The sequence below is a fragment of the Camellia sinensis genome, chromosome 3 (genome assembly GCF_055761805.1).
Source record: "Camellia sinensis isolate YWXY chromosome 3, ASM5576180v1, whole genome shotgun sequence".
Taxonomy (NCBI): Eukaryota; Viridiplantae; Streptophyta; class Magnoliopsida; order Ericales; family Theaceae; genus Camellia; species Camellia sinensis.
In genome coordinates, this window is record NC_138963.1 from 115632360 (window position 1) to 115659607 (window position 27248).

Below are 27248 nucleotides of genomic sequence, written 5' to 3' on the forward strand. Positions count from 1 at the left end.
AGCTTTAGCCAATTCTTGAGCTTAATCTTCAAGATTTTCAAGCTTCAATGATCAAACTCCAACTATTCTCTCTCTCTCTCTAGCCGGCCCTTCCCCTTTTCTTGAGTTAGAATCAGCCAAATAGAATGCTAAAGAGGAGATTTGAGTACATAGTGCCCCACTTATAATTTCCCTCAATTATACTTATTAATATTAAATAATTTGAGCACTACACTATTAAATTAATCTAATTAATTTGATCCGAATCAATTTACAATTAAATTTCACCGTAGGCTCTAAAAATTATGCTAATCACAATGGCGTGATCAATTTCGGGTTTCGTGGCCGATAAGGCCTTCAATTTAATTTTCAAAGCAGATAATCAAACAGATATTCCTACGGTGAACAGATAGAAATTCAAAACCACATATATTCATATAAATGGCACACAAAATCATATCAAACGCATAATCATATTTATAATAAGGACCAATTAGCATAATACGGAACAAGGTTATCACATATTCGACCATATGGGCAAGCCCTTGCATCGCACAGATTGAGTGCCCCAGCCGCTCCATGACCTAATATCATTCGGCGCCCCAGTTCATGCACCAGCTGGGGCAAGGGCAGATTCATTAATCTAGTCAGCCATAGGGCAAGCCCTTGCGCCGCACAGATTGAGTGCCCCAGCCGCTCCATGAGCTAATATCATTCGGCGCCCAAGTTCATGCACCAGCTAGGGCAAAGGCAGACTCATTAACCTAATTGGCCCGACGCCGAAACCTTAAGCCATTTTGCTTGTTAGTCTATTGAATTTTCATGCACCTTTACAAATTGTTAACTGCTGATTCTTTTAGTTATTCGGCTAAAGAGCAAAGAGATAGGATGTTTAATTGATTCAGTTAACCTATCGGATATACTATTTACGCATATAACAAACAGAAGAGCATACAGAATTGTCATTAATGAATTAAAAACAAATAGTAGATGCAGTAAACTCGAGAGCATAGAGAATTTTCATTAATAAATTGAGCGCTAATAGCAGTCATTTTACACATGAAAATTAGCTTACATTTAAAGAAATGAAAATCTACTAAAAAAACCTACAAAAACTGTGCATCTAAGATGCCTACCAAAAACCAAAATATGCCTCAATCAATCTTCAAGGTCAAACTCCAGCAGCTCAACGTCCACCTGCTCGTATGGAATCAGCTACACCAATGTCACATTCGCAGCAGTGAGGGCTTTGACCCAGCTGTGTTTGAAGCCTCGATTCTCAAATTTCGGCACTTCTTCTACGTAGCTTTCCAAGGCGGCATCCTTCCCAGCTTGGAACGCTTTGGAAGTCTCAGAGTCGACTATTTCCTTTGCCTTCTTCGATTATTCCAAGTTGGCTTCCAGCTTGGCGATTACCTCCTGGGCTAACTTGAGCGCATCATCGCTCGCCTTTGCCCTTTCCTTGGCAGCAAGCCTTAATTGGTCGAAATTCCTCACTCGTTCGGCCTCAAAGTCATCTCTTGCTTATTCCTCCGCTGCTCGCGATGCCTCATAACCGGCCATTTCAGAGGCCACCACAACCTTGTTCTTTTCATTGTCAATTTCGACTTTCAAGAAGCCGATCTGTTCTATCGCGTCATGTTGACGGCAGCCGATCTCAGTTATCCTGCCCACCGTCTACAAAACGAGGAAATAAAGTTACAACAAACAAATAATAAGAAAAACATTTATATATATACATGTATTTAGACAGAAGACTACAGATAAGGCAAGTAATATACCAATAAAGCCGATTGAGCGGTCAAAGCAATTAGCATTAGATCTGGCTCCGCGCGAAATATGGCTCTGTCAACCGGCAGGGATATTGAGGAGGCCATACTTAGGGCCACAGCTGGGTCCTTCAAAGCCGACGCATCAGAGGCAATCGACATGTTCCTTATCCTCAATTGAACAGTGAACGAAACAACCAAGTCCGATTCCTCAATGCGTGGCCGTTTATCGCTTTGGTCCTCATCGTGTACGACTTCTTGCTCGGCGGGGTGTTTTTCTCCCCTTTGCTCAGCCTCATCTGCCTGTTATACCTGCTCCATCTCGGCGGTTTCGATATGAGCCATTTCTTCCACAATAACAGGTGGAGAAGAGTCGACCGTGGCAGGTGGAGTTTCTAATCAAACGACCTCAGCTCTCCCCTGACAGCCATCCTTTCGTCAAACGAATTGAGTTCGACTTCCTCAAAGGGCGAGTTAAGAGCTTCGTCTACCTTGGCTTCCAACTGGTTTGGGTCCTCGGCGACCGGTTCGGCTGTTTGTTCTTCCACGTGTTCCGAATCGAAAGCTTCTAGACCAATCTGTCTTAGGTTTTTGAAGCTGGGGAAGATAAGGGCTGTAAGATGATCTTCGCCTCTCGAAATTGGAATGTTTTCAGCCGCCGAAAACATTGCGTAAGTCGGCTCGTACCTCAAGAGAATGTGGGCCGCCCTTCCTTATTTCTAAAGGTTTTGATGGCCGACAAACTGTAGTGCGATTTTTATTTTCGCAAGTACAGCGTCATCGGCTGAAGCCAACACTTTCTTCAAATCGTTGCCTGCATAAACAGAACGGTAAGTACATGGAAGGAGAGCCGAATACATATATGGTAATAAAAGAAACAAAAGTGAGCTATACGACCACCTGGTTCGCCTTTTCGCCTTGGCACAGGATCTGGGCGATCTTCACCCTTGCCGAATTCCCAGTTGCCTCGGACAACGACCGTCACGTCGTCAACACGCTTGCCAGAGCTGGCAGGCATAGTCACTAGGTAATGATCGGTATCCTTGGCCCTAAGAAAATAGCGTCCTAGACTTGACTAAGGCATAACAATGCCAAATTGTAGGTATACCTAGGTTAATCCTAAGACGTCGGTTCAACTCTATAATCCCCATTATGATACGGAAAAAATTCACGTTAGGCTGGGAAGGAATTAGACCCCAGTGTCGAGGACGGCCCTTAAAAATGGGTGAAGTGGAAAACGGACTCCGCCCTCAGCAATCGATAGGAAAGGTAAAATGATTATACTCTCATCAGTCCTCTCCATATCAGTGGTGCTGTTTGCCAAGAGTGACAGATAGACGTCGTCGGGGATGTAATAGTGGCGTTGAAAGCCAAAAATTCGATTCGCAGAAAGGAGCTCTTTTAAATGCTTTGCCATCCTAGCCAGCCTAAGGATTATGAAAAACTAAAAGTAAACAAGGAAACGGGATTAGAGGTGAATGAGAAGAAAACTTACAGGAAGCAGAAGGGAAAATGAGAAACAGGAGGAAGTTGCAGAGGTCGCGAAGTGAAGGAGTTGCACTAGAAGGCAAACCAGAAACTCTTGAGTATTCAAAACATACATTCGAAAAGACAAAGTTTTAAATCACATTAAATGGAGGAAGCGTACGAAGGGGCGGGAAGTTGTAATGATAAACAAAAAGCGTGTGCGCTGACACACATTAGAATGAGGTTAACCGCCGTATTTTTGACTTTACAAGTTCGAAACCAAACACGCCGACTAACTGGTGTTAGTGGGGTGTTTGGGGGGGCAATTGTTGGAGCCAAATATCAGGGGATACAGCTAGGCCGAGTGCATATTTAGAAAATCAGGATATACTATATTCCTCCCGTCATGTACGTCCTAGATGTCGAGTATCCTAATCGGCTATAAAGCCAATTGAGCAAGGAGCCAAGTGAAATCTGGAATATGACAAAAGGAGGGCTGAGTGAACAATCACACGACGGATTAAGAGTGGGTCCTACCTTGAGGACCATGAGCGTATATAAATAGAAGAGCAACAACCAAAGAGAGGTGTGAGAAAAAATCTAACTTGTGATATAAGCAACCAAAATAGTATACACTAACTTATCCGTCGGAGTGCTAATTCCGACACCCCCGACCGAAGTGTTCATTCCTTTTCAGATAGCTAGCTGAGGATCACGAGCGTCCTACAGGGTCCAAAGAGTATTTCCGAACCACCTCTCCACAGCTTATCACAATTAGGGAGAGCCAAACGCACCCTTACGAATCGAACAAAATCAAATTTCAATTAAATTTCTCAGATGACTCTAAAAATCATGTTGATCATAACTATGTACTCTGTTCTGATTTTTGAAGCCTCTAAGGCCTTCAATTTGCAATACAAAGTTAACCACCCAAACACACCTTAACGAATCAGACGAAATAAGTTTTCAATTAACTTTCCCAAATAGCTCTAAAAATTCCCATTAACATACCCATGTACTCAATTTCGGTTTATGAACTCTTAAAAGTCGGCAGTTTCAGTTTCAAGGTCGTAACTCAACAGATAATTCCTCAATTCAAACAGATATAATTAAATTAAAGCACATTAACCCATAATTAAATAAATATAATTTCTAATACGCCTTTTGGGGTCATTACAAAAGTATTCCAAGTGAAAATAATTCGAGCTACATTCCCAGTATCAATATTATTCAAATAGCTCCAATCCACAAGTAAACTATGCTTCAACACAATAGGAATATCAACCTTACTTACCTTAGTTTCAATAATACCAAAAACAAAGAACTTATTAGCATGAATCATTCTTTTAACCTCTAACTGCTTAACAGGGCCATTAAGACCCCTAACATTCCAGGCACCAATCTTCATCATCGTTTATGATTAGCTCTCCTACCACCTCCACCTTTTCCAGGGGGTTTCTTTTTAACTTTCTTACCTTGAACTAATCCAATATCTTGTATAGACCTAGATCCTACAGAAAGAATATCTTCCAGCACTTGAGCCTCCTCCAACACAGTTCAGCAGACAATATCAGTGTAACCAAAATTAGGCATATTTATGCCAACCTCCATTAAGCCAGACCCCGTACAATGTATTGCCAGCAATAGCACACCCTTGGCCATCCAGAACTGCTGTGGAAGAAGATTCCCTAACCCCTTACAACAGTTAAATCAGCTACAACAACAGGATGAGGCCACTACCTCACAAATCAACATGCTTGGCCCAGGTTCATCATGAGTATCCTCATGAACTATTTGCTTACCCTTCCCAAAATTTCTATTAACTGAAATCCACAAATCATCCAAAACTGTTGTGGAAGAAGATTCCCCAACCCTTTTACAATAAACTAAATAAGTACAACAACAGGATGAAGCTACTACCTCACAAATCAACATGCTTGGCCCAGGTTCATCATGAGTGTCCTCTTGAACTACTTGCTTACCCTTCCCAGAATTTCTCTTAACTGGAATCCACAAATCATCCATGTTCTATGTCCATATCCATGCTTCTTAAGGCAGCATCCACAAATCATTTGTTAGTGGTTAGGTTATCTTTAAACATGTTAGTGAAAGTTTTTCTTCATAGGCACATGTTAGGTTCCTCACTTCTACGTGAATTATGGTTGACTACTATGTTAATGAAGAAGTTATGATAGAGAATGAAAAATATCTTTGATGATTAAAATCTGTAGTACAAAGTTCTATATTTATACAATGAAAGAGTTTGTTATGTATCTATTCTATATCTAACTATATAACCGGATGTATCTATTCTATATCTAATTATATAACTGAAATTAGTTACAACTACTTTACAAGAGCTAGCTTAATATGCAACTAAATAACTGTTGAGCTATAACTCTTGATTCCTCTGTTTATAATCTTGATGCTCTTTATCTGGTGATGCTGATATTATCTCATCAGGCCCCCTCAAACGAAGAGGAGAGGCACGAACCATGAGCTTGCGTTGAAGATAAGCAAAACGTACAGAGGAAAATGGCTTTGTAAGAATGTCAGCAAGCTGATCAGAAAAGGCAACATGTTTGATAACAAGCTTCTTGGACACAACTTGTTCACGAACATAATGATAGTCCACAGCAATATGCTTAGTATGAGCATGGAACACAAGATTCAAAGCCAAACTAATAGCAGAAAGATTGTCACACCAAAGATGTAGCACTCCATAAATTTTTTTTCCTTCGCTCAAGCACAACAGTTGACGCTCGAGCGGTCTTGTGAGGCTCCCAATACTTTTGTAGGTCTATCCAAGATTCTGAGAGTGGTTGATTTACGCTCAAGCGCAGGAGTTGCCGCTCAAGCAGTCTATCTTGTCTGTGTCTGTTTGCTCGAGTGTAGTGTAGCACTTTGTACTTCCAGGACTAGTGGGATTGCTCTTGACATTCTTATTATTGTATCTAGAGCCTCCTTATTTTATTTTGGGATATTGATTAAAGTGGTAACATAATGGCAAAGTAAGATTGAACCAAAAACTTTGATTTGGATAATTTTCCTATGAATAGCCATCACTCTTTTATCCTTTTATTTCTCCATACTTTGAATTTGGATGTGAGGCTAGAACCATTGGAAATTTTGTTTCCGAGGCTTCGATTTGGACCCAAGAATGACCTAAAATGAAGTCTAGACAAGAGAGTTATGCCTTTTTGAAGTTTTGGTATCTGTGTTGGAAGTAAGTGCGCTCGAGCGCAAGAAGTTGTACTCGAGCGGACTGCGTGAATTCAGCAGTTTAAAAGTGCCTTTCTAGATCATTCTCTCCACTTTTCTTTTCTCTCTTCCTTCCTCTCATCCTAAGTCCAAAAACCCTTGATTTCTCGACCCAAATACCTTTCATTTCTCTAAGATTTGGCCAAGATCTCTCACCAAAAAGTGAAGAATACATAAAGATCTCATTTTGCTACCAATTGGATTTTGATTTTATGAAGGAACCTCATCAAAACCTTGCTTTCTTGCTTGATCCTTGAGATAGGGACTTTTAGTTCTCCTTCAATACTCTCATTTATAGATAGATTTGTGGTATTTTCCTTATACAAATACAAAATTTACATTTTTAAGCATATTGTGAAAAATCATGAGATTGGAGGTTTAAGGTTTGAAGTGTTGGGGTTTACTTGTGGGGTTATGATTTTGGGTTATGAATTTAGGGTGTATAAGCAATAGAAGAGTTGGAATAAAAAGTATTTTTGTGAAAAGCTTTAATTTCTCTTAAAAACCTAGTTTGGTTCATGAAGATAGATGATGGTTTTGCTTAAATTGAAAGCAGTGTTATGAAATTGAGGTGTTAAATTGCACATTTACAAGTTTAATTGAATTTTGAAAGTGTTTGGAAATTTATGTAAAAGTTGCGATTGAACTCTTATTGTTGATATTTTAAATTATGTTATAATATGAAACCAAATTTGGGTAAATGAATTGTTAATGGTATGGATGATATGAGATTTGTGATAAAATAATGAAGTGAATATTTAAAAATTTAATTGTGTTATGTTGAATTGCATTGAGTTATGTTAAATTGTGTTAAGTCTAGGTTGGGTGAAGATGAGTATGAGTAATGATAAATAGGATATTGTGAAATATGAAGGTGTTATATGAAGGAGTTGTGTCAAAGAAATTAATAGTGGAGGTTTAATTTATAGCCATGGGTAGTAGTTGATAATTAATGTGTTGTGGAAATTGAATTTGAAAACTTGATAATAATATGGAAAAGTAAAGAAATAGTTTGAATCCAAGAATTATGAACACTTTAAAGATGAGTCTTTATGTCTCTAGCCTCTATGGATGTACTGTTATATTTTTTAAACAAAAACAATGAATGATTTGACGGATAATAGAGAAGGTGGTGAAACATATGTGTACTTGTTTTGTAAATGGAATTTTAACATATGGTGGATGTGTATTGAACTAATGTGTTACGGGAATTATGGATGATGTGTTGGCTTTGCCCACTAATCACAATGACGGATGATTCGAGAAAAATTATGGAATGTAATGTTGTTTCGGGGTCCGTTTCCCACCGTAATTTGAGTTGGCAAAGCGTGGCGCTTAAAATAGGTTCTGCCTTCCTTCTAGAGTAGCACTCGGTAAAGCGTGAGGTCCTGTGTTCCTTCCGACTTGTGACCGGTAAAGCGTGTGACTCATGAACTTGTTAATGAATCCAGTAATTGATATGAAATTATTTGAAAGAATGGAAAATGAAATAGTAATTGGATTAGGGGTTGGTGATGATGAACTCACTGGATTGCTTGTGATTGACTATAAGGGAAGATTATGAGTTTTGTTTTGTAAATAATTGAGAAATTGAATTAAAAAGGGTTTGTTATTCTTATGTTATGTTTGAACTCTAATCCTTTGGGTTTTGATGTTATAGAGTATAGTAATTGGAAATAGTATAAGGGAAAAACGGAAATGAAATGAGGGATATTAAAATGGAAATGAAATGAGGAATAATTTGGAATCGGATTAATAAATTTAAGATGACGTTCTTTCTTAAGTGTACTTGTTTTCAAAAAGAATTTATGGCTTCCTAATTATGAGAGACAGCATTTAAAGGTTCAAATGGAGTTTTAAGAAAAAAATACTCTACGTATAATATTTTGAAGTTACAAAACGTCACCTTACTATATTGTATCACCCTGCATGCATGATCATTTTTATCTATGTGATAGTTATTGCTTTAGAACTATGAGATTTCCTACTCGGCATTAGTGCTCATCCCTCGCTGTTTTTTTTTTTTTTTTTTCAAGAAGAGAATTTGGATTCATTAGTTGAGGAGTTGAGAAGTCCATGAATCTCTTATGTGTAATCTCATTGTAGATGTGAAGGAAATGAATTTTGTACATTAATGTTTGTAATTATTTATTTGTAGCTCCGTAATGGAAGCTTGGCATGTATTATTGTCATTGTTGTATTCATTGAGAGAGAGAACATGTATTGTTATGTTTCTATTACTCAAGGGTAATAGATATTTGCAAAAATAAAAATAAAAATAAAAAGGGACTTAAATTAAAGGCTTTTGGTAATGTTCCGAGCAATTAAAATTTTGGGGCGTGACAAAAGAGTAGGCATGACAGATGGAAGATGCAACTCAGTGAGGAGCATTTGAAGCCAAGTGAGTTCAAAGGCAGCTTAAGCTGTATTCAGCTTCAGTGGAGGAGCAAGAGACAGTACTTTGTTTCTTAGCAATCCAAGACACAAGGTTGGATCCCAGAAAAACACAACAGCCAGTAGTAGATTTGTGGTCATGCACGTTACCGGCCCGATCCGCATCAGAAAATGCATGAAGATCTAAAGAACCAGCGGTGAAAACAAGACCATAATGCAAAGTACCATGAAGATAACGCAAAAGTCTCTTCACAATATTAAAGTAAGCCTCAGTTGGAGCATGCCTAAATTGACAAGCATGATTCACAACAAAAGAAATGTCAGGCCTTGTTATGGTTAGTTATTGCAAGGCACCCACCAAGCTACAATATAAAGCAGGCTGAGCAAAGGGAGTGGATATATCAATGGAAGAGGAAGCCTTAGTAGCCATAGGAGAAAAGTAAGATTTACAATTTGTCATCCCAGCTTTGGCAAGTATCTCAGAAGCATATTTGTGTTGAAACAAAAAGAGACCATCAGAAGTGGGTAGTACAGATATGCCAAGAAAATAGGAAAGATTGCCCAGTTCCTTCATGGAAAATGTAGAGTGCATATGTTTGATAAGTGTGGCAATTTGAACAGAGTCACTCCCAGTAATCAGAATATCATCCACATATACCAAAAAAAGAATGATTGATGAAGAAGAGTGATGAATGAATAATGATGAATCAGATCGATTATTAACAAAGCCATAAGTGATTAAGAATGAGGAAAAAGTGGAGTACCAAGCACGTAGAGCTTGTTTAAGACCATAAAGAGCCTTTTCCAATTTACAAACATGAGAGGGATAAGAAGAATCTTCAAAACCTGGAGGCTGAACCATAAACACCTCTTCCTCAAGAATACCATGGAGAAATGCATTGGAGATATCCAATTGTTTGATTTGCGAATTAAAATGAAGAGCAACAATAAGAAAAATGCAAATTGTGGGTTGCTTGGCCACTGGGCTGAATGTCTCATGGTAGTCAATCCCTTCCTCTTGAAGATAACCCTTAGCAACCAAACGAGCTTTATGACGAGCAATAGAGACGAAACACCCATTTGCAACCAATAACATGTTTGTGAACGGGAGCAGTAACCAAAACCCAAGTCTTTTGGCATTGAAGGGCTTGAAATTCTTCAGTCATTGCAGCAGCCCAAGCAGGGATAGTAATAGCCTCAGGCCATGTTTGAGGTTCAACCAAAGATGGATCACTAGAAGAAGAGACAGTCAAATGAAGTTGATGGCTGCTTTTAGAACGAGTGACCATGGGATGAGTGTTAAGAGAGAGAACTAAGGGAGCATAAGAACTTAAATCAACTTGAAGAGAACCAATAGGAATAGAGGAGGGACAAACAGATGGAGCTACAGGTACAACAGCAGCAGCTGCAGCTGCAGAAACAATAGCAGTGGCTGGAGGAACAGTAGGCCTAGCAGCGGCAGAAACAGCAGCAGCAGGTGCAGGAACAGCAGCAGTAGCTGTAGGAACTGAACACCTACCAATAGGGGCAGAATAGGGAGACAGAGAATAGGCATGCAGAGGAGTGTAGAGCAGAAGAAGGAAGAACAGGTGCAGACAGACCCGATGTAGACAGGACAGAAGGAGGCTGAGCAAATGATGACAGATTTGTGGGAGGGACGAAAGGAGATGGAGAAGAAGGCCGCCAAAAGAAAGAATGAATTTGAGATAAAGTAGGAATAGTAGAGGGAGGAAGAATAGGATGAGAAACAAGAGGAAATAAAGTCACATCAAAAACATGCCTAGAAAGAAAGACCTCACCTGAAATGAAAGGGGATCAAGACACCTATATCCCTTAATGGAAGGATGATAGCCAATAAACACACATGGCACAGACCTGGGTTGGAGTTTATGAGAGTTGTAAGGTTTGAACCAACTAAAACAACGACAACCAAAGCTCTTGAGAAAACTAAAATCAGTAGAGTGACGAAATAACATCTCAAATGGAGTCCTATTTTGCAATTTGGAACTAGGAAATCGATTTATAAGAAACACAGAAGTGGCTAAGGCATCAAACCAAAAAGATAATGGAAGAGCTGATTGATGAAGAAGAGCAATAGTAGTAGTAATTAAATGCCTATGTTTTCTGTCAGCTACTTCATTTTAGGGAGGAGTATGAGGACATGAGAGCTGATGAAGAACACCATTTTGTTTAAGAAATTGTTCAAATTGAGTACTGGTAAACTCACCACCACCATGAGTTTGAAACACTTTTGGCATGTTTGATTGGAAGGATTAAAGCATGGGATTAGGATTATTAATCCGTGGGCCCAATCATCCTATGTTTGTTTTGACATTTTGGTTTAGGATTATTAATCCAATGGATAATTAATACAACAAATTTGTAGGATTATTAGTAATGGGGTAGGGATGAGATAGTTAATACCACACTAATTTGATGGGATTATTAATACTTCACTATTAGTGTTGTGAATCAAACATGGCCTTTAAGTTTAGTGTCAAATTGAGTCTCAACAAACACTATAAATTCTCGAAATTTGAACAGCTAGATAATGGAAATCACTCTTGTAACACATAGGATATACCCAAGTAAACTTGCTAAATTCATCCACAAACAGAAAATTTGAAACTAGAACTAGAACAAGAAAATGGGTCCCGTACATCACTATGAATAAGAGATAAGGGCTTATTAACAGATGAATTTGACAAAGTAAAAGGGAGTCTATGACTCTTGGCTACAGCACAATGTGTGCACAAGTACTTATTATGATGAGATGAAACAGGTAACTGATATTGCTTAAGCAGTACATGAAGCTTTGAGATGAAGGATGGCCTAGCCCTGTGTGCCAAACTGTAAGGGAAGCAGAACTGGTGGCAAGACAAGCAACAGGAGATGATGTAGTCTGTGATTCTAGAGAAGACTTTGGAGAAGAAAATGTAGATGGAATTTGATATAGACCATGACTATGGACCCCTTTGTAGAGAGGGATCTAAGTAGTCTTGTCCCGAATCGCAAAAGACTTGTCATCAAATGTAATTATGCAATCATTATCAGATGTTAATTGATGAACAGAAAGAAGATTGGAGGACAGAGAAGGAACATGAAGAATCTGACTGAGCTTAAAAGGATGAGAGGGAGTGGGAAGAATACCTTGACCTGTATGTTGAATTGGAATAGAGTTGCCATTTCCCACAGTTACTTGGTCATGACCATAGTATGGTTGATATTGCTGCAGATTATTAAGGTCTGGAGTAACATGAGTTGTGGCTGCAGAATCAGCATACCAATTGGCAGCTGGAGAAGAGGTAGGTGCAGTAGCAACAAAACCAGTTTTGAAGGAAGATGAAGAAGAGGCTTGATAAGAAGAATCCATCCTATACCAGCAATCTATGGCTGTGTGATTAGGTTTGCCACAAATTTGACAAATCAGAGAACTATGAGAGGAATTTTGCTGTGATGGATATGAAAATCTTCCTACTCCACCTCTGCGATTGAAATGGCCTGGATGAAAGTACCTTCCACCTCTATTAGAAGATCCTCCTCTGTAGTTGGAGTATTTGTGTCCCCGAAATCCAGAAGTACACTGATACTTAGATCCTTGATCTTTGGTATCAGAATATGCAACAGTGAGGTCTGAAAGACAAGAAGAAACTTTCACCTCGGATTCAACATGCAAAGCTTCTGAGCACAAAAGAGAGGACAAATCTGACATTGTGATTGGTTCAGTTCTTGCTCTTATTGCTGTCTTTAAGGCATTGTACTCTGTTGGAAGACCATTCAAGACAACGAGAATTAGGTCCTCTTCCTCAACAGGAGAAGAAACAAGAGCTAGCTGATCTGATATGGTTTTGATCTGTAGTAGATAATCCTCCATTGATAAGGATTTCTTTGAGATAGGATTGAGTTTGTTCTTGAGTTGATGAATATGTGATCTGGACAAAGAGGTGAACCTTTTAGTGAGAAGAGTCCAAACTTCATAACTTGTGGAACATTGAAGACCTGATGTAAACACAGAAGGAGTTAAATTTGCAGTTATGCAACATAACAGATGAGAATCAACTTGTTTCCATGTGAGAAATTCTGGATTGGTGATCTCATTTCCATTAGAATCATGAATCAGTGAAGGAGGACATTGAGAAGAGCCATCAATGTAGCTAATAAGATTTGTAGCTCGAAGCATGTTTTGAAATTGACTCTTCCAGATCAAATAATTTGTAGAGTCCAATTTGATTGTGACAAACGAATTCAGATTGTTGATTAGTAGAGCAAGATTTGCTGGAAGTGATAAAGATGCAGACGTCATTGTTGTTATTGTAGAAGATGCCATTGAAGGACCTTGAAGGAGCTTGACTCGTTGGAGTTGAGAAGCTCTGATACCATGAAGAAGTTATGATAGAGAATGAAAAATATCTTTGAAGAAGTTATGTATCTATTCTATATCTAACTATATAACCGAATGTATCTATTATATATCTAACTATATAACTGAAATTAGTTACAACTACTTTACAAGAGCTGAGTTAATATGTAACTAACCAACTGTTGAGCTATAACTCTTGATTCCTCTGTTTATGATCTTGATGCTCTTGATCTGGTGATGCTGATATTATCTCATCAGTTAACAAACACCATAGATCTAACAGCAACGTGCAACTCAGGTTCTTTAAAGAAAGGCTTGGGGTTAGTATAGACAAGGAAGGCGAAATGAATTGTCTCATGGCTGATGCAAATTTCTTGCTCAAGGTGCAATTCTACTACAATTATTTATTTTTTCTGGTAAAGTTAGCATTTGGATGTATATAAAATGGACCTCTGGTACTTAGTCTTCTTCTTTGGTTGTTTAACGTTCTTCATCAAATTTTAAATGGATTATTGCTGTTATTTATTTATTTACTTTTCAGTTGTTTAATGTTCTTCCTAAGTTCTGGATCTTCAAATTTGGTTTTGATAATGGAGTTCCAATCTTGGCTTTTAGTGTTGCTTCTTTGATCTCATTATGCATGGTTTTTTATTATATGCTTATTTTTGTTGTTCATTTAATGGAAAATGTCATTGGTAATTATGGTTGTGGATGTGTGGTTTTCGAATTGAATATAAAAAATAAAAAAAAAGGCGATTATAATAGTGATAGAGTGAAAATGAAATGAAAATAGTCATCTGCCACATAATTTGTTCCTGCAGGAGGATGCACAAGCATGAAGGAACTAAAATAATTCTTTAATTTTTGCCATAAAATATGTGGATGTGTGGGAAGGGATTTGGCAGGGATTCTCCCAATCTATCTGAAGCTTAAAATTGTAAATACAAATAGCAGCAGACCTAACAAGAATCTTTCAATTTTTTATTTAAAAATTTTGAATTTGGGAGATAGAGGAGTAAGTAGATACTTGAAATGCTACCACACATTGACATTCCTAGACTCTCTCTCTCTCTCTCTCTATATATATATATATATATGTATATATATATGCATGTATAATAGTCTCTTGATGGAAAGTAGTATGAGTTTTGTTTTCTTTGATTTCACCTGCAATGCTGAAAAGATGAAAAATAGTTTAGAAAGGATACATCTACTTAATTGTTATCATGCTTCAAGTTTGTCATAAAAAAGTTATAACTTTGAGCTTAATTTAATTGTAGGAGATTCATAAATGATAATGATAATGATGATGCATTGTCTTTCTAATGTTACATGAAAGAGTAGTAGGAACTCATGATTGTCATAATGCGAACTGTGTGCAATATTTGGAAAACACATATAGATATTATTTTTGAATTTTTAGCCTTTAATGCATTATTTTTCATTACCTCCTCAAGTTTGTTACTATTGTATGGCAAAATCTTGCGTTCTAGGGGTGCTTCGAGTAGGCAATTCATCATGAAGCTTTCACGCACATGAAGGGTCAAAAAGAGTTCGTACAGAGTGACCAGAATGAATTATTTCCATACCTTCTTGTTAATATCGGATCTGGTGTTAGCGTGATCAAGGTACTATTTTCATTTCTCACTTTATTTGTTGTTGAGACATCGTAAAAACTTTTATGACGTTTGTCTAAATCTTTTAGTTTCGCATTGGGATAGGTCGATGGGGACGGAAAGTTTTAGTGGGTTAGAGGGACCAATGTTGGAGGTGGTACATATTGGGGTTGGGAAAGCTGTTAACAAAATGCAAGAGGTTGTTTTAATCTTCTGGTTGATTTTGTATCATTTCTCAATTTCCTCTTCCAAATGTAGGATTTTGAATTGAGGTTTCCCAGCTATTTTCATTTCAGTTTTGATGAATTGCTGGAGCTGAGTCAACGAGGAGACAATAGAACCATAGACATTCTTGTTGGTGACATCTATGGTGGTATGGATTACTCGAAGGTATATGTTCTTTTACGTCAAGAGTCTTGATTTTTGTGCCATTTGTTGTTTTTTTTTTTTTTTTTTTTTGATGTATCTTAGGTTTCTAGAACGACAATGACAGTTAAATGATTGTGTTGTGTACATGTTTTTGTCACCTTCATGTCTCAGAGGTGGAGTTTGCCTCAAGTTTGTTCCTGTCATTTTGTTAAGAGTGACTGAGTACCCATTTATCTTACAATCACAGATCGGTTTCTCTGCATCAACAATCACTTCTAGTTTTGGCAAAGCAATTTCTGAAAACAAGGATCTTCAAGACTACAGATCTGAAGATATTTCTCTATCCCTCCTGCGAATGATTTCATACAAATTGGACAGGTGAGTTGCATGAAGAAAAGATTTTTATCACGCAATACATGGAAATGAATGGTCAAAAATGTTTGTCTGCAAATGTTATACACCAGGCGAAATTTTAAAACTCAATCATTTTGGGGGTATGATAGGGGAAAACAGAAAGGATGTATTTGAAATGGGGAAAAAGCAATTGCTATTATGAGAAAAGAGTGTGTTTTCATTATGACTGATATGTTTGGCATCTGTGTCAGATACCTCCTCCTCCCCTCCCCAACTTTTTTAGGGAAAAAAAAAAAAAGAGAGAGAGAAGAAAAGCCATGATTGTGCTACCTACTGCTTGATGACTATTATATGATGCCTCTGATACAAGTTTTCTCTTTGTAGATATCTTACTTAAATGCACTGCGGTTTGGGCTTAAGCGGATATTTTTTGGAGGATTGTTTGTGAGGGGTCATGCTTGTACGATGGACACAATCTCTTTTGCAGTTCAATTCTGGTAACAACTAAGTATAGTATTAACTATGAAATTTAGGCTAGGAGTCTCATTATTGTTCTCCTAGTTTTATGGTTTATATTGTGATTCTGAAGTTGAACTTATTCTTCTTTTTTCAGGTCGAAGGGAAATGAGCAAGCGATGTTTTTTAGGCATGAAGGGTTTCTGGGAGCTTTAGGTGCATTCATGAGTTAGGAAAAGCATGGTTTGGATGACTTGATGGTCCATCAGTTGGTAGAAAGGTTCCCAATGGATGCACCATAAATTGGAGGAAAGATTCATGGTCCTCCACAAGGGGATTTGAACAAAAAGGCAAGTATTTGCTGTGTGATGGCAAAATTTGAGGCTGACCTTCTGATTTTTTAAAAATTAACAGATTCGAATTGGGTGTTGAACTAGGGGGATTGGTTTTTGTGTAACCTATAATCTTCCTTGATTATGCATACATGTGTTTTGGGATTGAATGTTGATAACATAAGTGTTCTCTAATTTTATACTTATATTAGTCAAGATGTTTCACTCTTTTTTTTTTATTATTTTTTTTATTTTTTTAAGAACGAAGATGTTTCAGTTTGAGAGCTAAAATGTTGCTCATGTAGGTTACTTTTTCCTTATAGTCCATGTATCACACAAGTGTCCACCCACACACAAGCCTTTCCAAAATGAGGGGAAAAAAAGATAAAGAAAAGAAGAAGGCTACACACAGGGTCCCACTATTTATTAGCTTCTAGTTTTCTTCCTAGTCTTTCAGAAGTTTCAAATAATTAACTTCAGAAATAAAAGCAAAAGAATATTTTCATACTAATGATTCTCTAGAATATATCCTTCACTATTATTCTCACATACTGAATTTTAGGCCCCAAAGAAAGAATTTGTTCTTTAAGAATATGTTCTTCAAGCAATCATGTTGGCATATATACACAATAATTGGGATTAATCTTGACATAGCTTGTGCATGTTAATGTAGATATCATGGATGGAAAAGTTTGTGCAGAAGGGAACTGAGATTACTGCTCCAGTTCCAATGGCTCCACCAGGAACCACTGGCCTTGGTGGCTTCGAAGTTCCATCATCCAGGGGAAATACTTTGCGTTCTGATGCAAGTAATCTAAATGTTGGTGTTCGCCATCTTGTACCCACTTTGGAGGTGTTTCCATTGTTGGCGGATCCAAAAACGTATGCAAATTCTTAAAGCAGCATTGCTTATTTTTTCGTTCTATGAATTTTGTTCAATGCTTCACCTAGTGGCCCTTGTTTTTGGATTAGTAGCCCATAGAAATGGCTCAGAAGATGTAGATGAAATCTTTATAGTACTTCTGGATTTTTCATTCTGGTAATGATATCTTGTGTTATATCACTTGTCTTCATTAGTTGCTTATTACTTTAGTGGTTAGGTATTATATCTTAAAGGTTCTCATAAAGTTCCTCTTTCTCGTCATGGTAACAGTCATTTTAAGTTTTCAAATCAAGTTTTTGTTACATTGCTGCTCTCTCTGTGAATCTCTCTCTCTCTCTCTCTCGACAAAAAGATAATCTTTCATACTCCCAACCAATTGATGCAATCCAAACACTAGCAAGAAAATAATGGAAAACCAGTTTATGTTTTGATATATTTTCTGATTAGGATATTTGTTGCCTTCCCTTTACTTCCAGCTGTCAATTGTGAGATTATGGGTGCTTTTTCCATTTTATTTCATTTTATATTTTGTTGTTGTTGCTATTGTAGATTTGCATTTACTCCTGGGTGAATCTGAATTTGCAATTATTTGTTGACTATTTCTTATAAACCATTAAATTTGTACAAAAAGTCAGTAATCTCACCATGTTTTGGCCTAATATTTATTCACTTCCTTTCCGACAGGTACGAGCCCAACACTATAGATCTTTCTGATCACAGTGAACTAGAGTGCGTCAATGGCTATTAATTTGCTACTTATTTTTATGATAGTTGGATACAGTCGCAATTGTTGACACTGCAAGTATTTCTCTGCTTTTATTGGATGTCTTTCGCTGTAGGTATTGGTTCACTGTGCTGTCAGAGCATTTACCAGACCTTGTTGATAAGGTATACACTAAACATTCATATCCTCCTCAAACCACCCTTGCTCTCTCTCTCAAATTGAAGTCATCACAAATGAAGGAACAGTGAGGATCTACGAGCTAGACTTGCCGATCAACAACAGTCCTTAATGAAAAGATCTGGATGAATGAACATTCTGATTTTAATCAAGTACTACCATTGATCCAGCATTTCCAACTTCCATCAAGGAATTTAAAACATTAGTTTCTTCAGATTTTTCTACATTAGTGGCCATCGTGCCATAATTCAGAGTAAAAGATATATTCTGGTTTGAAAAAATGAAAGTGTTTCTGTCACCGCTTGAAGCTGTATGGAATAACTCCCTTGGGACCTTATAGGTTTTCGTGATTTAACATTCATGGAGTAAATTATTAAAATACAATTTACCCATAAAACCTGTGAGAACCCGAATATAAAAATTAAGTAAATAATTAAATAATAATATTACAATCTCAAATATTTTTGTGGTGAATTCTAAGGTGCAAATTAAATATTATTGGAGGATGTTTTAATTAATTTTAAACTTAAAATAAATTTGTGGTGAAAACATTTAATTTAGAGGCAAGATTTATTATAAAAATAAAAAGAGAGAGAGAGGAGGGTGTGACTTGAACTCTAGACCACAATGTTAACTCCTACCATTTGAGTTACATATAACTTATACATGTATTTTGTATATTTATTTATTTATTTGACCTATGTGTGCCCACCACTAGTATAAAATAAAATAAACACAAACCCTACTCTATTATTTGTTCACCACATAGGGCAACAACAGCAGCCACGGGAGAGGGTTAGAGAGAAGGAAAAAAAAGAAGAAGATGTTGCAATCAAAGAACTTTTGGGTGTGTTGTGTTGTGTGTGATCATCAAAGGTTAGCCCTCCTTGGTTTTCTTCTCTTCTTTTTGTTCTTCATCCTTATTCTATAATTATTTTGTTCATTGATGGAGAGGTTGTAGGTTTATGTATTGTGTATATAGATATCCTATTAAGCCTATGTTTGGCAAGAAGGTTTGGGTGGGTTTGGGGCTAAAATAGCCACAAAAAACAAAATAGGCTATTTTAGTCACAAAAAACAAAACATCAAATCCAACCCCTAATCATTACAATCCTCTCTCACAAAAAAAGCCAAAAAAGCCAAAAAGCCAAAAAGCCCTTCCCAAACCAGGCTAAAATAGCCCAGGCTAAAATAGCCAAAAAGTCAAAAAGCCAAAAAGCCAACCCACTTCCCAAACGGAGGCTAAGAAACTTGAGGAGCTAAATTTATGTGTAAAGATTGGGTGTAATTTTCAGTCCAAAAATTCTGTACAAAGTCACAAATTTTAAAAATCAAGAAACCATATCAAACGGATGAATTTTAATCTGAAATTTTTACAGTAGATCAATTACACATTGAATTGAATATCTGAATTTTTTCATAATTTTTGGGAGTCGAAATCCATATAAATTGAGGTATTCAAATCTGTCCAGGAAACCAGTCCGAAACAGTAAATTCGGGATTGTTGTTCTCTTTGGGTATAAATCCAAAAATTATCAAATTAGTGTCATCAGAACCGGTTACGAGACTAGTTTCGTATGTTTTTGGCCTTGCATTGATTGCTCGTGTATATTAAGAGAACCGTCAATTTCTTTAAAGTGCTGCAGAAAACAACCTGTTTGGATATAATAAATTGTAGAAAATTATTTTGATAAGCAAATCAAGTGAAACCAATTGGGTTTGAAACTTAGGATATATTAGATCATATCTGGAGGTTATTGGAATTTTTTGAATAGCGTGGAGTGGGTTTTGTAATTTTCAAAGTTAGCGAATAGATTGGGAAAACTAGTTTAAAACACTGTTTTATCTTAAAGTTATTTTTAGTTAAGTTTCGATCGGAACCTATGTCTTGGGTGATTTTAGACCTTGAAGAACATGAACTTAGGTAATATTTAAGAGTAACGGTGAGTTGGGTTGAGCCGTGTTAGTGCGCTTTAGTTTGGGGTTACTCAGTTCGTATTCTTTAGTATTTTTAAATTAGCAGTGACGTGTAGTTTTCATATTGGTTCAGGGCACTAGTTGGACTTTCATACTCTATTCGAGGATTACATTATTTCGTTCCAGGTGAGTAGTTTCATGCTACGTATTTTTATAAATGTTCCCCTACCCTGAACTGTTGGAAAATTAAATTGTTGTTTCAAGATTAAACTGTTTTGATAAATTATTATATTATCAATTGATTCAAATTATTTCTGAAACATGTGTGAACTTGGCATACTGTAAACTATTTGTTTTGGTCTCATGTTTATAATGATGAACCACCATGTTTTGCGAAAACTGATGTGTATTGATTATTGGGACCATGTGTGTATTTAGTCCAGGGAAATTATTCCACTGTGTGTGGTGACTCTGGCCACTAGGGAACAGATCCGGGTCGGGCCGTGATGACTCTAGTGCTCAACGATTGTAAGGAAAAGACCTTTAAAAACAACTAGGTGACCTTCAATCGGATCGTCTTTGAGAAAAGGCCCAGGTGCCACCCTGAGGATGACTCTTAGTTCGGTTTTGGATCCAACGGGGCTTATAGCCTGAGAAATGTGTGGCAGATTATTTGTTTTTCTTGGTACCCAGAAAATTATTGGTGTTCATGTTATAATCTGTTTTAAGTGAAAAATGTCGTTTATCATGTTCTTGCGAGACATGAGTATTTTAAGTGTTGATCTGTGGAACCTTCTTTTTGAAACAGATTGTATTTACCAAACTGTATGCCAATCTAGTTTCTGTGATATATATCTTATTTTGGAATTGAACCCTGTTTTCAAAACTGTATTTACTATCCATGTTGCTACCCACTGAGCTATCAGCTGACTTAGTTGTGTACCATTTCCAGGTGTTAGATGGACTTAGAGTGAACTCATGGCATAGCGGGGACTCAATTGCATGGACCTCTAGGGCATTTATTTAATTTTCTTTTAGGTTGCTTTGTCGAGTTTTGTGCATACTTTGTGATTGCGTTTTATTTAGAATTATTTTATTTTGTGGGTTGTTTATATCCCATAAGTTTGGATGACTTTTGATTACGGTTGATTTTGCCGTTTATAATTGTGGCATGTCTGGATTGAGTTTTGGTTATTTATTATTGGACTATTGTTCAGTTGTTCAATGTGATTGGATTCGTATTTAGGCTTACGTGTGCCTTGGGCTAAGTCCCTGTGGGCCACGGCCGGTCATGCCCGGATTTGGGGTGTGACAAAACCTATCTGTGAAGCTGAATGCACGAAGAAGACATTAGAATTTGAAATGAAATCTAAGAAATGCATAATAAAAAGTTGGCATTCGAATGTTAAATATAATATTCGTAGTTTTTTTTTTTTTTTTCCTCTCTTCTTTAACTTCTACTTGGCAATCAGGCTGAGCATAATGTTTCAGTTGAAGGTGTAAAATATAAGGCAATGAAAAAAAAAAAATTGGCAACCAAGCTAATCTTATGAAGTCAAAGTCCTTTGTGTGCTAGAGCTTTTCTCTTTTCATTGTTCATTGATATATTCTCAATGTGCCTTTTTTTAAAAAAAAAAATAAATTAAAAAAAAAAAAATTTAAAATTGAATTCTTCATGTATTTGTTTGAAAATTTTAATAGTGAAGAAAATTCTTAAGATTATAACTAGGAGCACTTGAATAATTATATAGGCAGTAGCAAGTGAAGGTGGAACCGACGATGCTAAAAGGCGGGGTGATGCTTTCGCTCGTGCATTTTCTGCTCACTTGGCAAGGTATATACAAACTGATAAACAATTGCATTATTTGATCATCTAAAAGGATGTCATAGATCATAGTTGTAGACCAAAAGCCATGAAAGTATAAGAAACTTGAAAAGCTTTTGGCAGTTGTCACTGTGTGACATTCTTTCTGGAAAAGTAGTTTTTGAACTACTCCATAAATGAGTTCCAGTTATTAAAATTTTCAATTACAAGCTCCTATTTTGTGAAATAGGTTGATGGAGGAGCCTGCTGCATATGGAAAGCTGGGGCTGGCCAACCTTTTGGGACTAAGGGAAGAGTGCTTGAGGGAGTTCTATTTCGTTGATGCCTATAGAAGCATAAAACAAAGGTATCCATCCACATTTGGAGAGTTAATTTTTATTTGAATATAGTTTCTTCCTGTTTGTGACATCATTCTTAACCACATACAATTTGTGTCTGGTCACAAAATGACGTGCCTCTTATCTTTTTGTTGGTTATTCAACCTCTAATTTCCTCTTCTTGGCATGTGATAGGGAAAATGAGGCATCACTTGCTGTTCTGCCTGACCTGCTAATGGAGATTGATAGCATGAATGAGGTTTGTGTAAATTTTAAACATGTTCTTTCCTTCCCCCTACCCCCTAAATTGGAAGAAGAAAGCGAAAGTTGCTTTATTATGGAAACTAATGCATACTGTGTTCTTTCTTTAATCTAATCAAATTCTTATATCACTATGCATCTCTGCGTAACTACTGGAACTGTAAGTGTGAAGATTTGAATCTCGCAAAAGTTTTGTTGAGATTGGAGTGGACCCATCACTGAAATAAATGGAAATATGTTGCATTGTTTTTCACCCTTACCATTATTCTACTGATTGTCTGAAGCATTCCTTCATTGCAGGAAACAAGACTGCTTACCCTAATTGAAGGTGTTCTTGCTGCAAACATCTTTGATTGGGGATCCCGTGCGTGTGTTGATCTCTATCATAAAGGAACAATTATTGAAATATATAGAATGAGTCGCAAAAAGATGCAAAGACCATGGCGGGTAGGTGAACTGAAAATAAAATTCTTTTGGGAAAAATTACATTAACAATAGAATATCTTTCCTTCAAATTAATTGTTGGATAATCAATAGAAGGTTTTTGTTCATGTATTTTAGGTGGATGATTTTGATCTTTTTAAGGAGAGAATGTTAGGGTCTGGAGACAATAAACCTCCACCACATAAAAGAGCACTACTCTTTGTGGACAACTCAGGTGCTGATGTGATCCTGGGAATGCTGCCACTAGCACGGGAACTCCTCCGACGGGGAACTGAAGTAAGTGTTTTCTCAGTAGTGTTAATGAAATGGTTCTGAATATTTTTAATTGAAGTTTATATTAATAGAAACCCCAATCTAGGAATGCTTTTCTCCACTTTGTGAAGTCTGATTTAATAAAGGTTTATTGGTAATTGTGAGAATGGGATCATGAAGATGCGATTCACCAATCTCTCCCCTGCCCCCCACCCCCTCCAGGAGGAGACAGAGGAGGAGGATATGGAGACATATAGATGCATTATGATTGATGAAAGTTGATATGATTTTTTTGCAAAGGATTGCATATCCAGCTGTTCAAATGATCGATGTTACCACGTTACTGTTGTCAAAACCATAGGATATGAAATTAGGATCTTAGGATTGCATTACACTATTGAACAACATATTTGACATTTTGGACTTTATCGTATGAAATGACTAGTAAATGTATGATAAATGGCTACTATGTGATATACATCGTATTGAATTTTCAGGTTGTGCCCAGTTGATTAGGGTGTGAGCCTGAAACAAAGGAACTTAGGACTAACTTTACAGCTACCATTGGTGTTACTTTGTACTTTGTAGGCTTAACATTTTCTTTAACAGTGTTGTCTCCATGCTTGCCATGAGTAACAAGGATATTTTTACAGGTTGTTCTGGTTGCAAACTCACTCCCTGCACTAAATGATGTTACTGCTATGGAGCTTCCTGATATTGTGGCTGAGGCTGCCGAGGTTAGTGATGGACTATATGCATAAATGCTAACCAATTATTTTCTTCCACTGAATCCTGGTGTTAGTTATCATGATGTAGTTTAGTAAGAGACCCACCAACTAAAAATAGCATGTAATGTTGCCATTTTTCTTCTTCTTCTTCTTCTTTTGGTGTGTCATAGACATGTAGCTATTAATAATTTATGCTGATGTGGAAGTTCTATGTGATATCCTATGTTATATAGTACGGGATATATATATATATATATGATACTTTCCATCAGACATTTTTTATAAATAATACTTTCCATTGGACACTTTTTATAAATTTGTATTTAACACTATCATTATATGTATATATTGTTGTATGATTGTTATTAAATGAGTAATTTTTGACATAGTATGTTACATTTTATCACTGTTTAATCTCACATAATAGATTAAACATGTAAAATGACCCTTTTTTTCCAAATACACATACTCTTAAATTTGAGGTTTGATGGGCTTCCATCCTTTAAATAAACTCCCACACCTGACACCTATACCTAAGTCCATGTGACATGGTGATATCCATAAGTTGCACCAAAATACTGAAAGAAATTTGGATTAATTAGTGAAACAAGTTTTCTGATCTATACCAATATTCAAGGTAATTGATGTGTAAACATTGCTTGCCCATGTAACTACAGAACCATGTTAGCCATTTTTGATATTCCACTTCATGATTTATTGCTTTGAGTTCCCATTATACCTCTGCACATAATTCTGGAGGCTCGTTTGCTCTGCCCATCAACACAAGAAACTGATTCCTCTGGTCCACAGCATTGTGACATTATTCACAGGGCAGCTGAAGCTGGAGGCCTACTAGTGGATGCAATGATTAACATCCAGGATGCTTCCAAGGAAAATTCCGTCTCTGCAGTTCCTTTGATGGTTGTTGAGAATGGTTGTGGAAGTCCCTGCATAGACTTGAGGCAGGTTAGCTCAGAGCTAGCTGCTGCTGCGAAAGACGCTGATTTGGTACAATGCTGTTTTCTTCTAACTTTGTGATTTTGTTTTGTTATGTATAGGCATGTTGGCTTGATCATATGACTCAGAATTTTTCTTGCAGATCATATTGGAAGGGATGGGTCGAGCTCTACATACCAACTTCAATGCTCGGTTTAAATGTGATGCTTTGAAGGTAAGAGTCTACCATTCTGTGATATTTTTGGAATGCAAGGATAGAAGGCATTTGGTGGTTTCGCGTGTTCCTATCAATTGGTCTAACAATGAAAATTGTCCAACTAATGAGATTTTCGGACCTATAAAACTGAAGGGTTTGTCTACCTTTTATGAGTAGAAATATTAGAAGGCCTCACACGTAAGATCATCAGTCAACAATGTGATGACTTGGTGCATTAGATTTGTTGCTCTCTAAATGCCTCAGAACTGTGTCTGCTTTAGAAGGCCTTTAACCACAAATAGTGCACGAATAAACTTTATTTCCAAACTACAATAAAATGTGATTATTAATCAATTTTTTTTTCTTGAAAAGCGTTATTGTAACAATATTTTTTACTTAAATGTAAACACATGGAGAAAAATAGAACATGAAAAGGTTGTTCAAATGGTGTTCTACATTAAGTAAAAAAACATGTTTAGTATGAAAATGTAGTTGCTAATTATGTTTTACCTTAGTTTCGGAATAAAGTTTGTCTATCCACTATTTGTTTAATTTTGAATTAAAAAAGTGATAAAAGTCCCTTTTAAGTTTCTGGCTGCATTAGGAGTGCCAAAGGCAGATTTTCAAGGTCTTTTAGACTCGTTGTCTAACAAGAACATTCCTTTTACAGCTTGCAATGGTGAAGAATCAGCGGTTGGCGGAAAAGTTGATTAAAGGAAATATATACGAATGTGTCTGCAGATATGAACCTGCCGGAGATCAAAGCTCGTCATCAAGTTTCTGTTAATCAACCTTGATGAAATCATTTGTCTTTGACGGTTAAATCTTTGGATTAACATATTGTTTTCTACATCTTTTTGTTTTCATTTTTAGTTATTTAGTTACTTCACTGGCCTCGTGCTTTACCTGATTTCCGAAGCATGCAAATTTTAGTACTTTTTTGCCTACTGGAATGTGTAATTTAGTGAAACAACACACTGTACTTTATGGTGCTTCTGTTTTCAAGATTTAGGATAATGTTTTCAAAAACAGTACCAGAAAGGTTTCGAAATAAGTATGGGTTGTGGATATTTCGGTGTTTTCTCAAGTTTTTACTGCTCGGCCAGTCCCTTGGTCTACAAATTCATTTGAATTATCTTCAGTTGGTTGCAATTGCTGTGATCAAGATTTGAACGCTTGCTTTTGCTTTTAAACAAAATTACCAACGGTGAAAAATATATATGTATATTTTTTTCACAATTTATAAGCTAAGACGACTATAAAACACCTGAAGCAAACTCATCCCACTTTGTTTTAGAAAATATCAAACATGATCCATTCTTTTTTATTTTATTTTATTTTTGGTCCTTCAACAAATGTTCTTTATGACTGCCCCTTGAATTGAAGTGAATTCATTTCAACAATATACATGCAACAATGATAAATAGTTTCCAATGCCTCTCATTCAAATAGTTTAATGACTGGATTCAATGCCATGGAGAATATGGCTATAAAAAAAATATTAAAAAAAACCTAAAAGACAATCTCGATGAATAAATAACTCTGAAGACAAAACAACAATGGACCTGCATTATATAAAATTATTCATGAATATAATTAATTGTCAATATTTTCTTAGTGAGATTGCTTAATGTAATTGATATAATATAACAATACACAGAAAAACAACAAAAAGAAGGGCATTTGGTCTAGTGGTATGATTCTCGCTTTGGGTGCGAGAGGTCCCGAGTTCGATTCTCGGAATGCCCCTAAACCTTGCTGGCTCTGGTTTTATCTTTTTATCATGTGTATTAGGATTTGGTCCCCAGTTCGATTCTTGTAGGCCAATGCCAACTTTGTTTCTGTACTTTTATTTCTCTTATTTTTAAAAAAGTTACTCTCTTATGACCAAAAATAAAAAATCAAAATTCCCTACTAGTTAGAATTCGAAAATATCCTATTAGTTAGCTAACAATTGTGGTATGAACGCAAAAGATTTTCATATCATGAAACATAAATGTGAGACAAAAGTTGTATGTGAAACTCACCCTTGTTGGAAACAACATTTTATTAGAAAACTGAAGAATATACATACCATACATTTATATATATGAAAATAAGTTAGTGAAGCTAATATGAATTTAGTGTTAGATTAGGGTAACAAATGGGCTAAGTTAGGCTTATGAAGGGGTCATATAGATAGACACAAATACCTGTTCCTGTTTGCAACT

At 36.5% G+C, this 27248-nt stretch overlaps 3 protein-coding genes, 2 long non-coding RNA genes and 1 other non-coding gene across 8 annotated transcripts; 5 read left to right on the forward strand and 1 right to left on the reverse strand.

The window, feature by feature from the left end:
• Nucleotides 1–8883: 8883 nt before the first annotated feature.
• On the reverse strand, nucleotides 8884–13173 carry LOC145821788 (uncharacterized). The gene is made up of 4 exons (XM_082918356.1): nucleotides 11891–13173; nucleotides 9989–10385; nucleotides 9229–9900; nucleotides 8884–9117 (listed from the first exon to the last, which is right to left on the reverse strand). The coding sequence occupies exons 1-4, from the start codon at nucleotides 13171–13173 to the stop codon at nucleotides 8884–8886; spliced, it is 2586 nt and encodes an 861-aa protein (XP_082774482.1).
• A 401-nt stretch (nucleotides 13174–13574) lies between these two features.
• Nucleotides 13575–15347, forward strand: LOC145789069 (pantothenate kinase 2-like). Its single transcript, XM_082918357.1, has 5 exons — nucleotides 13575–13613; nucleotides 13772–13925; nucleotides 14936–15045; nucleotides 15105–15236; nucleotides 15318–15347. Exons 1-5 carry the CDS (start codon nucleotides 13575–13577, stop codon nucleotides 15345–15347), a joined length of 465 nt encoding a protein of 154 aa, XP_082774483.1.
• Nucleotides 15348–15460: 113 nt separating this feature from the next.
• LOC114320798 (uncharacterized) lies at nucleotides 15461–16379 on the forward strand. The gene is made up of 3 exons (XR_014364426.1): nucleotides 15461–15593; nucleotides 15954–16066; nucleotides 16183–16379. It is a non-coding gene; the product is annotated as an uncharacterized LOC114320798 (long non-coding RNA).
• Nucleotides 16380–16929: 550 nt separating this feature from the next.
• On the forward strand, nucleotides 16930–26108 carry LOC145789304 (pantothenate kinase 2-like). 3 transcript variants are annotated; one of them, XM_082920555.1, is made up of 12 exons: nucleotides 16930–17239; nucleotides 17925–17969; nucleotides 18080–18128; nucleotides 21810–21892; nucleotides 22113–22229; nucleotides 22396–22459; nucleotides 22762–22908; nucleotides 23023–23181; nucleotides 23811–23894; nucleotides 24696–24893; nucleotides 24985–25056; nucleotides 25709–26108. In XM_082920555.1, exons 1-12 carry the CDS (start codon nucleotides 17040–17042, stop codon nucleotides 25823–25825), a joined length of 1335 nt encoding a protein of 444 aa, XP_082776681.1. In that variant the 5' UTR covers nucleotides 16930–17039; the 3' UTR covers nucleotides 25826–26108. The 3 variants fall into 3 exon arrangements, with proteins under 3 accessions (XP_082776681.1, XP_082776683.1, XP_082776682.1); XM_082920557.1 differs by lacking the exon at nucleotides 23023–23181 and having other exon boundaries at nucleotides 16992–17239; XM_082920556.1 differs by lacking the exon at nucleotides 17925–17969 and having other exon boundaries at nucleotides 16993–17239.
• Nucleotides 18904–21146, forward strand: LOC145822738 (uncharacterized). Its single transcript, XR_014364425.1, has 3 exons — nucleotides 18904–19017; nucleotides 20192–20244; nucleotides 21011–21146. It is a non-coding gene; the product is annotated as an uncharacterized LOC145822738 (long non-coding RNA).
• Nucleotides 26109–26715: 607 nt separating the features above from the next.
• TRNAP-UGG (transfer RNA proline (anticodon UGG)) lies at nucleotides 26716–26787 on the forward strand. Its single transcript has one exon. It is a non-coding gene; the product is annotated as a tRNA-Pro (tRNA).
• Nucleotides 26788–27248: the final 461 nt, after the last annotated feature.

Excerpts from the sequence above, each read along its gene's own strand:
- LOC145789069 (XM_082918357.1), top strand. The coding sequence starts at position 13,575 with ATGAATTGTCTCATGGCTGATGCAAATTTCTTGCTCAAG. Across the intron at positions 13,926-14,935 it reads TTTAATGGAAAATGTCATTG|TTTCGCATTGGGATAGGTCG; the intron begins GTAATTATGGTT and ends TAAATCTTTTAG. Across the intron at positions 15,046-15,104 it reads CTGTTAACAAAATGCAAGAG|GATTTTGAATTGAGGTTTCC; the intron begins GTTGTTTTAATC and ends TTCCAAATGTAG.
- LOC145789304 (XM_082920555.1), top strand. The coding sequence starts at position 17,040 with ATGGAAAAGTTTGTGCAGAAGGGAACTGAGATTACTGCTCCAGTTCCA. Across the intron at positions 21,893-22,112 it reads TTTTCTGCTCACTTGGCAAG|GTTGATGGAGGAGCCTGCTG; the intron begins GTATATACAAAC and ends TTTGTGAAATAG. Across the intron at positions 25,057-25,708 it reads TTAAATGTGATGCTTTGAAG|CTTGCAATGGTGAAGAATCA; the intron begins GTAAGAGTCTAC and ends TTCCTTTTACAG.
- LOC145821788 (XM_082918356.1), bottom strand. The coding sequence starts at position 13,173 with ATGACGTCTGCATCTTTATCACTTCCAGCAAATCTTGCTCTACTAATC. Across the intron at positions 9,901-9,988 it reads GCCAAAAGACTTGGGTTTTG|GGTTATCTTCAAGAGGAAGG; the intron begins GTTACTGCTCCC and ends TTGGTTGCTAAG. Across the intron at positions 9,118-9,228 it reads CTGCTTTATATTGTAGCTTG|AGACTTTTGCGTTATCTTCA; the intron begins GTGGGTGCCTTG and ends AATATTGTGAAG.